A 15,831-nucleotide genomic window follows, 5' to 3' on the forward strand; every position below is an offset into this window, starting at 1 on the left:
CATAAAATGGGGTATTGCTCAGCTGGCTGGGTTAGAGGTGGAGGCCGTGGCAGGAGAGGAGGAGGTCTGGCCAGCTTCTGCTAAGACTGTAGCTCCTGTGAGCTGAAGTAGAAGAATGGATGGATTCATTTATTATTGAATATTAGATCTCCAACTATGAGACTTTTTTCATTACGTTTTTCTTTTCAAATAGAAACATTTCCTGTGATTTTCAAATGACCCATAGTTCCCATTGTGGCAGTAAAGTTACGTACAGCTGTTGGTTGTAATTTGTTGATTTGACTTAAAAGTTCAGATTTTTCTTTACTCAATAAACAGAAAAAAATACATCTGACAGAGAGAGAGAGTTAATGCCAGCAGATGGCCAACAGTTAATCATCAAATGTAAGAGTTTCTCTGATTCTGACTAGAGGCTGTTTTTTTGTGTACATACATACATATATTGTACTGACTCACATTATTATCTAAATGAGAGCAGACTCTGTACACTCTTAAGAAAAGGGAAGATTTCATTATTCAGTACCTTGTAGAAGAGGCTTCATCATCAATTGCTTGAGGTAATCATTTTCTGAATGACTGTATCAGTCTCTTATGCACAGCTCTCTTAAGGTCTCCCCACAGCATTTTAATTAAGTTGAGGTCTGGACTTCAGCTGGCCCATTGCAATGCCTTGATTTTTTTCTTTTATTCTATTTCCAGCTGTTCTGTTGTACATTTGCTTAGTGATGCAAAAAGAACAAACTTTAGCTGACAGATAGATGTCCACACATTTGACTCTAGAATACTTTGGTATTCAGAGGAGTTTAGGGTTGACTCAGTGACTGCGAGGTGCCCAGGTCCTGTGACTGCAAAACAAGCCCAAATCATCACCCCACCACCACCGTGCTTCACAGTTAGTATGAGGTGTTTGTGCTGCATTTGGTTTTTATCAAACATTGTGCTGTGCATCATGGCCAAACATCTCCACTTTGGTCTCTTAAGTCCAAAGAAGATCAGATTGTTCAGATGCTGTTGTGAAATTTAACATACAAAATACTAACCGAGACCGTCAGAGTCTGAGATGTAGCTCTTGCAGGGGTAGGCAACTCCAGGCCTCGAGCGCCGGTGTCCTGCAGGTTTTAGATGTGTCCTTGACCAAACACAGCTGATTCAAATGGCTAAATTACTTCCTCAACATGTCTTGAAGTTCTCCAGGGGGCTGGTAATGAACTAATCATTTGATTCAGGTGTGTTGACACAGGGTGAGATCTAAAACCTGCAGGACACCGGCACTCGAGGCCTGGCGTTGCCTACCCTTGTGTTAGGGTTACATGGTCTCGTCACTGTGGAACGTCCACTCCTGGGAAGATTGTGACATTGTGTTAACACCAGAGATGGGCAGTAACGCGTTACTTGTAATGCGTTACTGTAATCCGATTACCTTTTTCGAGTAACAAGTAAAGTAAGGGATTACTATTGCAAAAACGGTAATTAGATTACTGTTACTTTCCCGTAAGCCACGCTGCGTTACTGCGTTACTAAAACCCTGATTTTCTTGCGAGAGTGTCTCATGACAATGACGGCACGAGTGCGACGTTCGTGACAACAGCTGTGTGCAGATCAACAATGGATCATATATCGAATGCGGGAGAGAGTATGAGCGTGCAGCGTTTAAAGCGTGGAAGTACTGACCTTACTTTAAGTTTGATTCCATAAAAAGTGACAAAAACATTAGCGTCCGCTGATCGCTGCGTGGGAAGAAAACTTCTTTTTACAGCGAAAAAAACCCCCTTAACTTCCGAGCAAGCACCGAGTAGCTACGACGTAATGGGAAACTCACAGAGAAACTCACGGATTCTTCAACTGACCGCTGCGGCACACCTGCACCAGGGTAAACCTCCGCCTACGCCACTCCTGCTTTACAGGTGAAAATAGAGCAACAGGACCGCTAGTCTTTGATTTTATTTATTTTCTGCTGTGTTTTACTTGCATTTATTTGAAAGAGTGAGTGTAAACACAAAAAATATTTTATTTTATGTGCTGGAATGTGCAGAAAATAGGTTTAAATGTTAGTTTTAAATGTCCAGTCAGAGAATGTTGCATATAATAAAATTTTTGCTTGATGCATAAAGTTAAAAGATTAAAACTAATAAAACAAGTTTTAAAAAGAGACTTTTCCATTTGATTACATTTTGTATGATGGATTATGCAGAAAAAGCAGAATTGGGCTGAAAGATCTATCGCTTTATTACCTATTCAGGTTGTAAATCGTGTTTTTAAAAAGTAACTAAGTAACTAATTACTTTTGAAAATAAGTAATCAGTAAAGTAACGGGATTACTTTTTTGGGCAAGTAATCAGTAATTAGTTACTGATTACTTTTTTCAAGTAACTTGACCAACACTGGTTAACACACACCCATACCCAGACACTCCAAACCAGCAAACTACCAAAACCTTTATAGAGGCGCTCACAAGTGTTGACGCTTCTATTCATCAACTGCATTTGATTAGCAAGACTCCATGGAGTCTATTGAAACTATTTTTATGTGACTACATGATAAAATGTGTGTGTATGATCAAGACCCAGAATATGGCAATGCATGCAAGCCAAACACCAAGGGCAAAGGCCTATTTTTGACAAAAATTGAATTGCAGTATTTCAGTGAATACTGAATTATGAAAAACAAAGCATTACTTAAAAACAAAGAGTCATCTTCTTATTAGCAGTCCAGGGCATGTGTCTCCTCAAGCACAGAGTTAAGTGTGTGTGTTACGTTCCAATCTACTCTCCATTAGATGTAATGGAGCCAAAAGATATCCCAGAGATTACGCCTCCAACTCTCTTGGCACTCTCCATGGCGAGTCCAACAGTTCACTGTGAGCCCCCGTGCCCGTACGCACCCCTCCGCCTCCACGCACACAGAGAGCACACGTGCCGAAGTTAGTCAGCATGTGGGACAAGGAAGCAAAGACTCGGATGCGTTTTTTTTGTTTGTTTGTTTGATGATATATTTTTTAAAATATGTTGCACACCTCAGATGAACAGCACTAGCCTCCTATAAGCGAGCTATCGAAACGCAAGCGAACAGTGGATCAGTGCACCTCCTAGATTCACCCCGTGCTTTCGTCCTTCCCCTGCTTTCTCTTTCTCACAACAGATGCATGAATCATCTCCACTAAAATAGCCCTTGATCTGCCTACACAGCTTTCATTTAAAAGCTACTAGAGAAAAACAAGCAGATTTATGTCTCTGTGAAGCAGAACATAAACCTCAGAGTTAGTTATACTGAGTGATTATGAGGTTACATTTCAATTATTTTTACATGTCCCTGACGCTGTAAAATGAATTGCGTGTTGTAAAAAAAACCCCAAAAAACAAGTTGAATTAATTACGAGGCGTCGCCTAAGAGTTGTGCGCGTCAGCCCAAATATTGAGATTACCCGCTGGGATGCAAGTGAATCTTGTTGACAGCCTCTCAGTCCAGAGAGAAGCAGGAGGGTGAGATGGAGAGGATATTAAAGGATAAAAAAATGTGATGCTCTGCTGAGAATTGATCCCAAACTGCCTCCTCTTGAACCCTCTCGTTCTCTGCTCCTGTCTTCTCCAACACACTAAACATCATCGTCACATGGCTGCTACGCTGCAGGTGGCCACTATAAAGCAGAGGGAGCCGAGTCATAATTAAGACAGGAACTCGCAGTTCCAAAAACTCTGAGCCGCAGCGTGAACGCAGCCTTTGAGGTAAACTCATTAGAGACGCGAGCAGAGTGTCCCAGTTATGGTGCTTTCCTCCTATTGTGGCGCGGATGTGATGCTTTTTAGTGAATAAAAAAGCATATAGAATCTAATGTTTTTATTTTATTTTCATAAGCCCAAAAATATGGCGTGCACTGGAGCTGATCTTTATCAGAGTAAACACCAAAGGTCACAAAAGTTCACCAGTCAAAACTTGTTGGGGGTCAGATGGTTTCTATTTTATACCCAGAGGATTTAAGAGAGGTGGAGTTGGGATAATATGAAGCGCACATAGGTGCTCAGACACCGGCACCTTGTGAATAGTTAAAAAAAACCCCGACTATTATGACAAGTTACTCTAAATATGTTACAAATTATCTCCACTACATAAAAACATACGTGAGAAGTTTTCCGTTATTCATTAATTCCTTTTTGGAGCCGTGGGAGCGGCCATGTTTTTGTGCACACAATGTATTCAGGGACGATGACGTGTATTGGTTGTCGGCAGTACAGGCGCTTTTGTTCAGCTAACCCGTTTTGTTTTCTATAGTGTAGCAACCGTATTAATTAACTTGCCTATTAGTGACCTGGTTATGACTTGGTAGACCAGCACTATACCGGTCATGGAGGCTAACAAGGGCTGCCCAAAGAACATCTGGATTAAGACATACGGCTTAAAAGTTTTGGTGCACTGTTTTGGAGAATCTGTAAAAACAACGATATTGTAATTTCACTGTATAATAAAAAAATTAGAATTCTATTAATGTTTTTATCATGCGGTTATGCGTTACCATGGATAGCTGCTGCTATAAAATTGAGCTCTTTACAACAAATGCTCTCAGTAGCTGCATAGACACCAGTAGTTTTCCCCCACTCTCACGTCCTCGTGTGACGGATTGTTTTCATCTTCATGTAAACTAAGTACTGGAAAGGTTGAACAGAAGCCATTTCCAGTGCGTTGCTAACTGTGAACTCAATGCGATGCAACCGTATGACGTCACTACCCAGAGTGCATTGAGAAGAAAATAACAATGGCGGCCTACTGGTAAATCGCTTTTACATAAAATGTGCTTAAAAGGAAAACATTTGGCGTATTTTAACACCACATATATATTATTGAAAGCACAGTGCATATTTTAGCGCAAACATGTCTTAAAAGGTTCCTTTTAAATAAACCAAATATCCCAAACCCAACTTTAAAGTTTTACCCTGTGTCAAACAGTCATTTGGCACCATTTATTTCTGCTCTAAAGTTGGTCATTTTAATACGCGAGTCTATGAGGAGTGGTGCATTTTTGCACCCTCAAGTGGTCATTAGAGGAACTGCATTCTCTGATGTTTTCTCTTACGTTTTCGTCCCCAAAGGTTGTGGATAAAATGAGAAGGACTTTACTCCGACCTGCACAAAAACATTTAATTTCTACATTTGAACTGTGAAAATGTCTATTATAGATATAAATCTATTATAAAATGTTGGGAGAGCGTGGTCTGTCTTGCACAAAACTCGGGTCGCTGAAGTTCTTCGGTACCAAACAGGCTTTCATTTCCACGTGTAGCACAGTGGGAGTGGAAGCAAAAAAGATTATTGTCAAACCATTGCCACAAAGTTGCAAATATCAGTGTATCTCGGCTAGGATTAAGTTCACCAGCTCAAACCGTGTTTTTGCTAACTGCGAAGTACATAAAAAACTATTATGTTTTCATACTTAATGGTTAAAAACCTGTTGACCTCTTTTGAAATGACTGATCAGGTTCAGAGTAAAAAAGTGGCTGACATGTCCTTCATTCTCCTGACTCACCGTACAGTACTGCTCCTGTTTAAGAAGATTAAACGTTAAGTCTTTCCTCTTCTCAGTCCTTTCAAATCCGTCATCAATCAGAGCTTTCATGTAGGTGATGGATCCGTGCCATGCGCCGGCCTAGCAGGCCGCGTCGGGCATTTAGCTCAGGCTGGAGTCTAATTTGTTTTGCCTGCAGTGGGCAAAGTAGCTATCAAGGCAACATTATTCGTCAGTGGGGACGGAGCAGTAATGAAAAGCACTCAGATGGGCAGAGGTGCCCAGAGGTCAGTGTAATGGAGGCGTCCTGTCTCGGTGAAGTCTCTCAGTGAATGAATAGCTCCCCTGCCTACCAGTGTGAAAATAGATTTTGAGCATCTGGGGGTATAACAGCGCATAATTTTGCTGACCACAGTAGGAAACATTATGTTGAAATCATAAAATGTATACACATTTAATTGAAGCAAAGTGGTTTTGGGAGCTTCTTATTGCAAGTATTCATTGTGCTGAGACCGAGGCTTCATTTTTCTGTCTCTGCTTCTGCTTGATTGCAGGTTTTATTAAACTAAATGAAAGGTTCTAGTTTAAAGGCAACGAATGCATCACTGATTAGCCAGGTTGAACACGAGCCGGCACGTTTCACCCATGTCAGTGTCTGCCCCCCCCAAACCCCCTGCTCTACCTGCAGATAACAAGGACTACGACGCCTACTTGTCCTACACCAAAGTGGACCCGGACCAGTGGAGCCAGGAGACCCGAGAGGAGGAGCGCTTTGCCCTGGAGATCCTCCCCGACGTGCTGGAGAAGCATTATGGGTATAAACTCTTCATTCCAGACAGGGACTTGATCCCCACAGGAAGTAAGCTCTCTCTCTCACGGCGATGTCACGTTGTGTCGAATGTTTTCTTGTCGCTTGGTGTTGCTCGTGTTGCTGTTGTCACTGCAGTGGTGATGCCTTGTTTGTTGTTATTTTCTGTTATGCGTTTGTGTTGTGGCATAACAAAGACTAGCGAGGCCGTCATTGCTTCATATGATCTTTATAAAGTTAGCTTTTATAACCACAGGCTGAGCAAAAGTTGATGAGTATGCTAAAAGTGTTATAGCTTAGAGTTTGTTTAGTGTTATTTATTCATTTAATTTCAGTTTTAGTCTTTCCCTTAAAGGCAACATTTATAAGAGAGAATATATGGCTATGTATTAAATCATGGGACATAGCTAGCCCAACCTCACGTAAGCAAGAAACTAATTATGCTAGTACCAGTTCAGTTCTGAACAACCTCTTTAAGTATTATACTCCTAAAAGAAACCACTTCCTCGTGTAACGTCTAAGCACTACATGTAGTCAATAAAAGGACACCAAAAATGGGAATATGAAATGGATTGCTAATGGAATAGATGAATAAAATAGTGAATCAAGATTGTGAAATATGAAAATTAAGGGATAAATGGTTGACTATTTAACTGCTTCCACCCGAAGGGAAACTCAACCAAACCCACTTTAAAAACCTGCTGGATCAAAATTTTATTACAATTTTTTTATTATTTATACGGGGACCATGAATTAAGTTATCTTCAAAATATTTCGCTCATAGTCAGAAAATTGTGTTCCAGTATTAAAAGCTGTATCTAAGGCAGGGACCATTCGCACTATTTATAAAAACTAAAAAAGGCATTTAATTGTCTCCATTAATCCTGTGTGCAGTATCTTTGGGTCGCATATATGATACAATATGAAAGGATGTGCAATATTTGATACGATGCGATGTGATTATTTTAGGGGGTGATCTTGGAAAAGCACCTTAGAACGAGGGTTCGACTTACAAGGATTTTTAAGCACAACTCCGTGAACCTTTTAAAGTTTGCCAGCAATGTTACAAGTGCCTCTGAAAAAACAACTGCAGTTTAGCTCGGCTACCCCTGTTAAACACTTTCATAACATTTTAATGAATCCAATACAAAAACTGATCAGTGAAAAACTGGTTGTACGGTTGTTGATTATTTAAACAGAAAAATTAATTCTTATTTATCTCAACTTTTATTTATTTATCGTAAACTTAACCTTTATTCCACATTTCAATCCAAAACAAGCTGTGTCTTCTGATAGGCTGCCCCTCGACTGGCTTCCGCAGTCAGTGCTTGTAAGCCCTGCCTCGTTATACAGACCTGTCTGTTACGACAGAACAAAGCAGGACCAAACCTTTGAAATCATGTGTTTAACGTTGTCTGAAGCCCGAGTTTTTGGCTCACATAGAGACACTTTGGCATAATTATTTGAAACTTTAGCCACTTTTAATGTGAGTATCCAACCAGTTGTCAACAGGATATATAAAGTACATGTACTTTACTTCAATTTTATTCCACTTCATATTTCTACTTTATGTATATTCTTGATTCAATAAGTAGATTAAGGTACAGTATATAAATTATAACTTCAAGTAGGCAACATAAAACACTGAAATGCTAGACAAGGGCTGTACATACTGGTTAATTATTTATCTGCTTTAGCATTTAAAGTGCATGATCCGCACCATTTTTAAGCCTGTGGGAGGCATAATAACCTATATCACATATGCAACATAATTATCAGGAGGCGCCAACTCTGTTATTACGGTCCATGTTTCTAATCCAGCTCAATACAAAGTGTGCCTCTGCATGCTGCTATGTAACGATGTCAGCCGTACAATCAAAAATCTCTTTATGCATGGATATTAATGCATGTTTTACCACAGTATATTTCTAATGGAGCCTCTCACCGTGCCCTGTGCTTATCTTTGATTAACTGATCGCAAAGATGAGCTCGGTTTCATGATGTTATTAGCATCCGTTTGAATACTTGCAACTGCCTGTCTTTCCTGCACATAGCACCATTACTAATTATGCTCCTCTTCAGTGGAATTGTGCAAAGGTTGTAAACCAAATCCCTTGCTGTGATTACATGCTCCATACAGGGGGACTGTTGTAATATGGGAAAAATGGCATAAAAATGCAAGGATGGAGAGAAATCTGAAGTACATCTGCCACAGTTGCAGCTCGGTGGCACAGCTTGCTGGTTTATCATGTCTATGTATAAACATTTAGCTCCCATTGGGAATGTATTAGCATCTCAACAGCTGATATAATAAAGTGTAATCCACAGCTATAGATAAACACAGTTTGGCCATTTGGGACGTCAGCATGTGTCAACAATCTTTCTCCTGAGCTGCTGATTGTAACATGTAATGCTGGGTGAACGTATTATACCACTGTTATACGTTTCTGACACACTCATCTAGTGCACACTGAGTATTTTTTAACATATACCAGAAGTAACAAGTCTTGGCTGAACTATGTCCAAGTCCTTTGCTTTTTTATGCTACGTGTCCCATATTAAACTGGAATAAACTGATCAGCGCGCTTATCGTTTCACAATCGCTACCAGCGCATCAGCGGAGAAACACAGTTTATGCCAGAGCCATGTCCCCGCATTCACACAATTGTTTTTAATGTAAACAAATGTTCTGCGAATCTTTTAATCGACCTTTGAATGTAAATATCTATGTTTAGGTTTCACCAATGATCATTTCCAGGATGACACAAGACTACTTAGAGGTACTTCTTCCCCAGATCTTTAACGCTCGTGCCGACACACTCCGACAAAGACTTTCTGATCAGATCAGTAATGTAGAAAGTGATTGTGGCTGCACTTTGTATTAAAAGGTTTTGACATGATTGTTCTGACTGAAAAAAATGTTTGTTTTTAGATAAATCTTTGATCTTTGAGAGCATTTAAAAGTTATGTAGTAGCCATTGAGTGCAGCTTATACAGTCTTTGGTAACACTTTACAATAAAGGACATAAACATGAGGAATCAGAAGCCTAACATCTTGTTAATCATTAATTAGTATTTTTCAAAGTTTTTATAGTCACTATGGTCCAGAATTTCACTATAGATAATAAGTATTGAGCTGAGAAATACTACATGTTAGCGCGTCATCAGTTGAGCTGACCAATTTATTAACAGGCCGATATTATTGGTTGATATTGGCTATCTTTCAGTCTATCAGTATCTGTGTTTATAGCGACTGGCAACAATTATAAAAGGAAAGAAGATGTTAGAAACACCCTTCATCCTTCTCAGGAGTGCTGACATTGCATAGTTTGTCCACCGCTCTGTAAATTTCCTGTAACTAATGTGTGTTTGTAACACCACAAACACAGCAGCCAACTAATCAGAGCCAAGTTGGGTATGAATGAGAAAATAAATAATCTGTTTATGTTATATGTGTCTCAGAGAGAAAAATCTTCCAATAGCAGCGTTTCAAATTTCTAAGTCATCAAATATCGGTAACGGTACCGTTCATATCCTTATTATTCCCTCTTACCTATTGTTTCATTTTTAAGTTCTGGATCAGTACTTATTCTGGAACAGCTGATAAACGTATTAGTAACTGTGTAAGTAACTGTGTCCATTAGTATAAAGCGTTACCAATGCATAAGAATAAACATAGCTCATTTCCTGTGCATGTTTCTTTATTGTGTTTTTTTAAATTAGATGGGCAGGACTGAGGTTGTCAGTCACAAAATGTTTTCAAAAATTGTATTCAAGCTCAAAATATCCAACTGCAGTAAAAAGAAGTGAACACATTTGGTTAGGGGGCAGTGGGAGGGGCATCTGCTGCAAAACACTCAAAGTAGGAAGACATTTATTTCCCACATAGCTGTTCTTATTGATCTGGGCTATTTGCACTTTAGACTTTTTTAACATTATTATTGTTTTCTTTCAGAGACAAACAATCGAGAGCAGAGCCACTGTGATTTCCTGCCCCGTGTAATTTAGGTTTTATGCAGATGTGAATCAATTATTGCTCATGCAACAGTTTGATTGTAAAGCTTGTAAAATCTCTGAAAGGGGGGATTTAATCTATAAAGCTATAAAGCTTTACCACGCCGCAACCCTCGAGAGGGCAGATTTACTTTCCCTTTAATCAATTCAAAACATTAAAATGAATCTTCTACTCATTAGCTAATGATACTGTATCCGTTTATTTATCCCTTCATGTTTGTTTTAGTCACGATAAGATGGGAAAACTTAGTTTAACCTAAACTGAATAAACCCAAAGTGAGGACTTTAAGCTTCAGGGACACATTGTGGCAAATTAGCCCATGAGGACCAATTACCAAACAGTAAAGACACCAACTTGTCGTGTCGATGAAAAGAGCGACTTCAAATCTAAGTTTACTCTAATCAGATCGCTCTCATCGCGAAGCCTCGGGCAGAGCGACTTGAAAGAAGCAGCTCATTCTCATGTCTGCAGGTCTCTTAAAGATCAGCAGACATGCCGAGATACTCTCACAATTTCTCTTCTCCCACACACACATACACACACACACAAGGGTCATGGGCTTTGATTGGGAGGTAAAGCCCAGTTAATCCCGTCTAACTTCCAGTCAGGAGACACTTGGTCTTTGTCTCGGCCAAGAAAGGCTAAAAGGAAGCATTAGCTGCACACACACACATAGAGGACAGGTCTGTGGAAACACTTCTTCCCATTCATCACAACACAAACAGCTGATTAAACACAATACTGCATTTACTGTATATGATAGATATGAGTCGCTTAGCTCTAAATCTAAAGCCTCTTGTTACTAAAAGTACATCTTCTTATTAAGTGCGGCATAGACTATAGCTCTTTATTTAAGTGAGGATCTATAATCACAAATCTATTTTATCTGCATTTTATGCCTCAGTATCCTGACGCCAGATGGTGGAATAATTTAGCGGCGATACATTTTAGAATCTGTCAGATGTGTGATGTTTGTTTCACGTCCTCAGCTTTCGATCTTTGTTGTTTTTTTGCCCCCCAAACGTCACACTTTTTCGTCTGGTAATTGGACTTGTTTGTTTGAAATTTTGATAAAAAGGAAGCTGTTGGGTAAGAAGCCGCTATGAGGCCAAGAGAGTTCTTCAAATAGCCTGTGTAATGTGTTTCAGCATATTTTCATCACATATTAGCTCTCTGTAGTTTCATGTACAATTACAGTTTGTTTCGATTGAATAAATGAGCACAATTAAAAATAGAAATGATTTAATATTTGGACTGTGTGTAAAAGATGGATGTAGCCACTGCTGGATAGCAAAGACTTCCTTTAAAAGCTGCAGTTGACCGCTTTGGGTGTCGCTGTGTTGTTATTTCAATCAAATCAATTAAATAAGAGCAGTGCCTGAGACCATAAAAATATGTTTATTTTATTATTGTATTTTGCCGACTTCGAAACAATCAGGCTTCTGCCCCCTGCAGGCTGTTTGAATTGATGAGTTTAATACATTTTTGCATTGATCTCGTTAAAAAAAGGTCTACATAAATACACTGTTCAAAAAAATTAAAGGAACACTTTTTAAACAAAGTTTAGCGTCGAGTCAGTTAAACATAGTTGTTCCTGGTTGTTTCTTTGCTTTGGTGTTAATGAAATTAACAAGTGCGCTAGAGGAGCAACAACGAGACAACCCCCAAAACAGGAAGGGTTTTACAGGTGGAGGTCACTGACATTTTTTGCTCTCCTAACTTTCTCTGACTGTGTTTTTCACTAGCTTTGCATTTGGTTAGGGTCAGTGTCACTGGTGGTAGTATGAGGCGATACCTGGACCCCACAGAGGTTACACAGGTAGTCCAACTCCTCCAGGGTGGGCCATGAATACGTGTCACTTCCAGAGAGTTTGCTTTGTCTCCCAACACAGTTTCTCCTGGAAGAAATTCCAGGAGATGGAAAGTTACTCTAGGAGAGCTGAACAGGACCATAGAAGGCCATTAACCCATCAACAGGATTGGTATCGTCTCTTTTGTGCAAGGGAGAACAGGATGAGCACTGCCAGAGCCACTGGTGTGAATGTGTCTGACCAAACAATCAGAAACAGACTTCGTGAGGGCAGTCTGAGAGCCTGACATCTTCTAGTGGGCCGTGTGCTCACTGCCCACCATCATACCTGACTGGTATTTGCCATAGAATAGCAGAAATGGCAGATCCATCATTTGTGCTTTTCACAGATGTCAGCAGGTTCACCCTGAGAAGATGTGAGAGACGTGAAAGGGTCTACAGAAGCCTTTGAGAAAGTTATGCTGCCTGTAACATCATCCAGATAGACTGTTTTGGTAGTGGGTCAGTACTGCGTCATGCACTGACCTCTACAGGTGAGGTAACGGCACTCTGATTGCCTTTAGTCAACGGGATGAAATCTTTGGATCCATTGTCAGACCCTACGCTGGTAGAGTGACTGTAGCTCAGGTGGTGGAGCAGGTTTGAGTACTCAGAGTAGAAAAACGCTAAATAAGAACCAGTTCAATTACTGTTTACAGTGGGCCCTGGGTTCCTCCCGGTTCATGACAATGCCCGGACACATGTGGCAAGAGTAATAAGGCAGTTCCTGGAGTATGAAGGAATGGATTCCATTGACTGGTCTTTACGCTCACCTCCAATAGCCGAAACCTCTGGGACATTATGGCTACGTTCACACTGCAGGTCTTAATGCTCAATTCCGATTTTTTTGATCAAATCTGATTTTTTTGTCTGCTTGTTCACACTACAAATAAAATGCGACAGCAAACGCGCTCTAGTGTGAACCCTCAAAGCGGCCCGCATGCGCAAAAGAAGACGTGACACACAACACACTCTGTTTAGCGAACAGTATTGTTTGACTGATGGCCCTTAATATAAAGACTTCGGACTTTACGTTTCCCAATTTTTGCTTTAAGTTATTTTGTTATTTACATAATAATGTAAATAACCTAATAATGATCCTTATTGCTGTTTTAGAGGAGCGGTGCTTCAAAGGATAGTTGCAGATTTCTGTCAGAATCTGCAGATTATGCAGTACAAATAAAATGTTCACGTTTCTCCAACGTTGTCTTCCCAACAGTTTCACTAACATCTACACTGGATGGCGAGGAAGCGTTCGTGATGTCTTATTGGGTGCTTCTCCAGATCTGATAATTGGCGTCTGTCTTGTGTCAGTGACGTAAAAGACGGATTTAATGCGACATGACCGTTCAAACAGCAGTCGCTTTCTAAAACATCGGATATGTATCGGATTCAGTACCACATACGAAAGTGACCCAGATCGGATTTGAAAATATCGGATTTTCACACTATCATACCATGATCGGATATGGGTCGCATAGGGTCAAAAAAGTCGGATTTGATGCGCTTTCGCCTGCAGTGTGAACGTAGCCTATGTTTTGGTCCATCCTACTCTACTAGTTTGTACCTCAGACTGTCCAGGAGTTTAGTGATGCCCTGGTCCAGATCTGAGAGGAGATCCTCAGGACACTATGTTTGGTCTCATTAGGGTGCATGCCCCAATGTTGTCAGCCATGCATTCAAGCACATGGGGGTCATACAAACTACTGAGTACAATTTTGTGTACTAGACTTAGGGATAATTTTTTTCCCTTTCATTTTCAAGCTGTCTTTGAATTCTGCCCTCTGTAGGTTGACTGAGATCTAATCTGATTTCAAAATGTTCCTTAAACTGAACAGTGTATGAATGTATATAATCTGTAGGCAAGGAATGAGATTTTTAGTGTCAGAAGTATCCTCATTTCCAGTTGTAGACCCAATGCAGGCCGCGTTCTATTGACCAATCATGTTTTAGCAAAGATTTGAGGTCTGTGTGGAAAATAGAACAGTTTTGTTGAGATAGAATCTAGAAATTAAAGGCTAGAATTTGAAAATAACTCAGGTCTTTAAATCATTTATATTTACTTGCATTTATAAATTATGCCTGTTGCATAAAGTAGGAGAATGAGCCATTATCTGCAACACTGTAAGCACCAAAAACCAAAAGCTCTGGACTAGCTGATGAGTTTGCAGATGACTTGTGCACAGGCTTCAGTTTTTAGAGCAGGAGGTTACATTCATCTTTTATATACAGTCTCTGGCTAACAGAAACAAATAATATCTATATATGATCGTACTGATTCATCAAAAGATATACTTTTCTGTCTCTCTGTCTGTGAATCCAGCTTACATCGAGGACGTAGCGCGCTGCGTGGACCAGAGCAAGCGGCTCATCATCGTCATGACCCCCAGCTATGTGGTGCGGAGGGGGTGGAGCATCTTTGAGCTGGAGACGCGGCTGCGCAACATGCTGGTGACCGGCGAGATCAAAGTAATCCTGATCGAGTGTGCCGAGCTGCGCGGCATCATGAACTACCAGGAAGTGGAGGCCCTCAAACACACCATCAAGATGCTCACGGTCATCAAGTGGCGCGGACCGTCCAGCAACAAGCTCAACTCCAAGTTCTGGAAGCAGCTGCTGTATGAAATGCCCTTCAAGCGCATGGAGCCCCTGAGCATCTCCCACGAGCAGGTGCTGGACGTCAGCGAGCAGGGCCCCTTCGGGGAGCTCCAGACCGTCTCGGCCATCTCCATGGCGGCGGCCACCTCCACCGCCATGGCGACGGCGCACCCGGACTTACGCTCGACCTTTCACAACTCTTGCCACACCCAGATGAGGCAGAAACACTATTACCGTAGCTACGACTACGACCTGCCACAAGGCGGCACGCTCCCGCCGCTGTCCTCGCTAGGCAACCAGCACACCTACTGCAACATCCCCATGACGCTCATCAACGGACAGCGGCCGCAGTCCAAGTCACCCCGGCAGCAGAGCCTGGAGGAGGCCCACGGCAACAACGCCATGCTGCCGCTGCTTCCCAGAGAGACCAGTATATCTAGCGTTATATGGTGACAGAGCCGGGCGGGGTAGACTGTGGATCTTTATGATGTCTGTCACAGGGAGGACTAACCACTGGCACTCAGACCCTGAAAGGAGCCAGGTGAACCTAAATGGCACTAAGCTACTTGCTGCTGTTGAATTTTGCACCAGGAAACAACCGAAGGAGGGGAGGGGCTTCAAACTGCTGGAGGAGGTGGTGGCAATGTTTTCTTTTTTGTTTGTTTGTTTGTTTTTTGTCCAATACGAGCTTTTATTGAAACTGAACATCAACAAAAAAAGAAGAAGAAGAAGAAGAAGCAAGGAGAACTTTTTTTGTATGCCTGTATAAACACTCACGTAACACAAGCCAACACCTATGATCATTTACCCCGAGAGTCGAGGAATACAGGGTCCTGTACATACGTTTTTCTAATTCTTTGTAGCAACAGTGTTTTGGGACTTGTTTCTTCTTTCTTTGGGACTCATTATTTTATTTTATTTTTATTCTTTTCTTTCAGTTTGTACAAAAAGTGAAGCAGTGAAGGCCTGTGAGACGTGTCGGTTAAACCGTTGTTACCTTTATTTTTTTCATTTCTTTTGCTGGTGTAGTTTCTAAAGGGTTTTTTTTTTGGGGGGGGGGGGGTTGA

General features: G+C 40.9%; 1 protein-coding gene across 2 annotated transcripts in view; it reads left to right on the plus strand.

Annotated features, from left to right (window-relative positions):
• The window catches only part of LOC102779280 (interleukin-1 receptor accessory protein-like 1-B), a 331,658-nt gene extending 315,842 nt beyond the window's left edge, over nucleotides 1–15,816 (plus strand). The window contains exons 10-12 of one of the 2 annotated variants that reach the window (XM_035909888.2): nucleotides 6,183–6,353; nucleotides 9,038–9,082; nucleotides 14,490–15,816. In XM_035909888.2, the coding sequence (XP_035765781.1) occupies nucleotides 6,183–6,353; nucleotides 9,038–9,082; nucleotides 14,490–15,217 (944 nt within the window). In that variant the 3' untranslated portion in view covers nucleotides 15,218–15,816. The remainder of the gene's footprint in view (nucleotides 1–6,182; nucleotides 6,354–9,037; nucleotides 9,083–14,489) is intronic. The other variant, XM_035909889.2, reaches the window with a different exon arrangement.
• The last annotated feature ends 15 nt before the right edge of the window (nucleotides 15,817–15,831 follow it).

The sequence above is a fragment of the Neolamprologus brichardi genome, chromosome 23 (genome assembly GCF_056152115.1).
Source record: "Neolamprologus brichardi isolate AB-2024 chromosome 23, ASM5615211v1, whole genome shotgun sequence".
Taxonomy (NCBI): Eukaryota; Metazoa; Chordata; class Actinopteri; order Cichliformes; family Cichlidae; genus Neolamprologus; species Neolamprologus brichardi.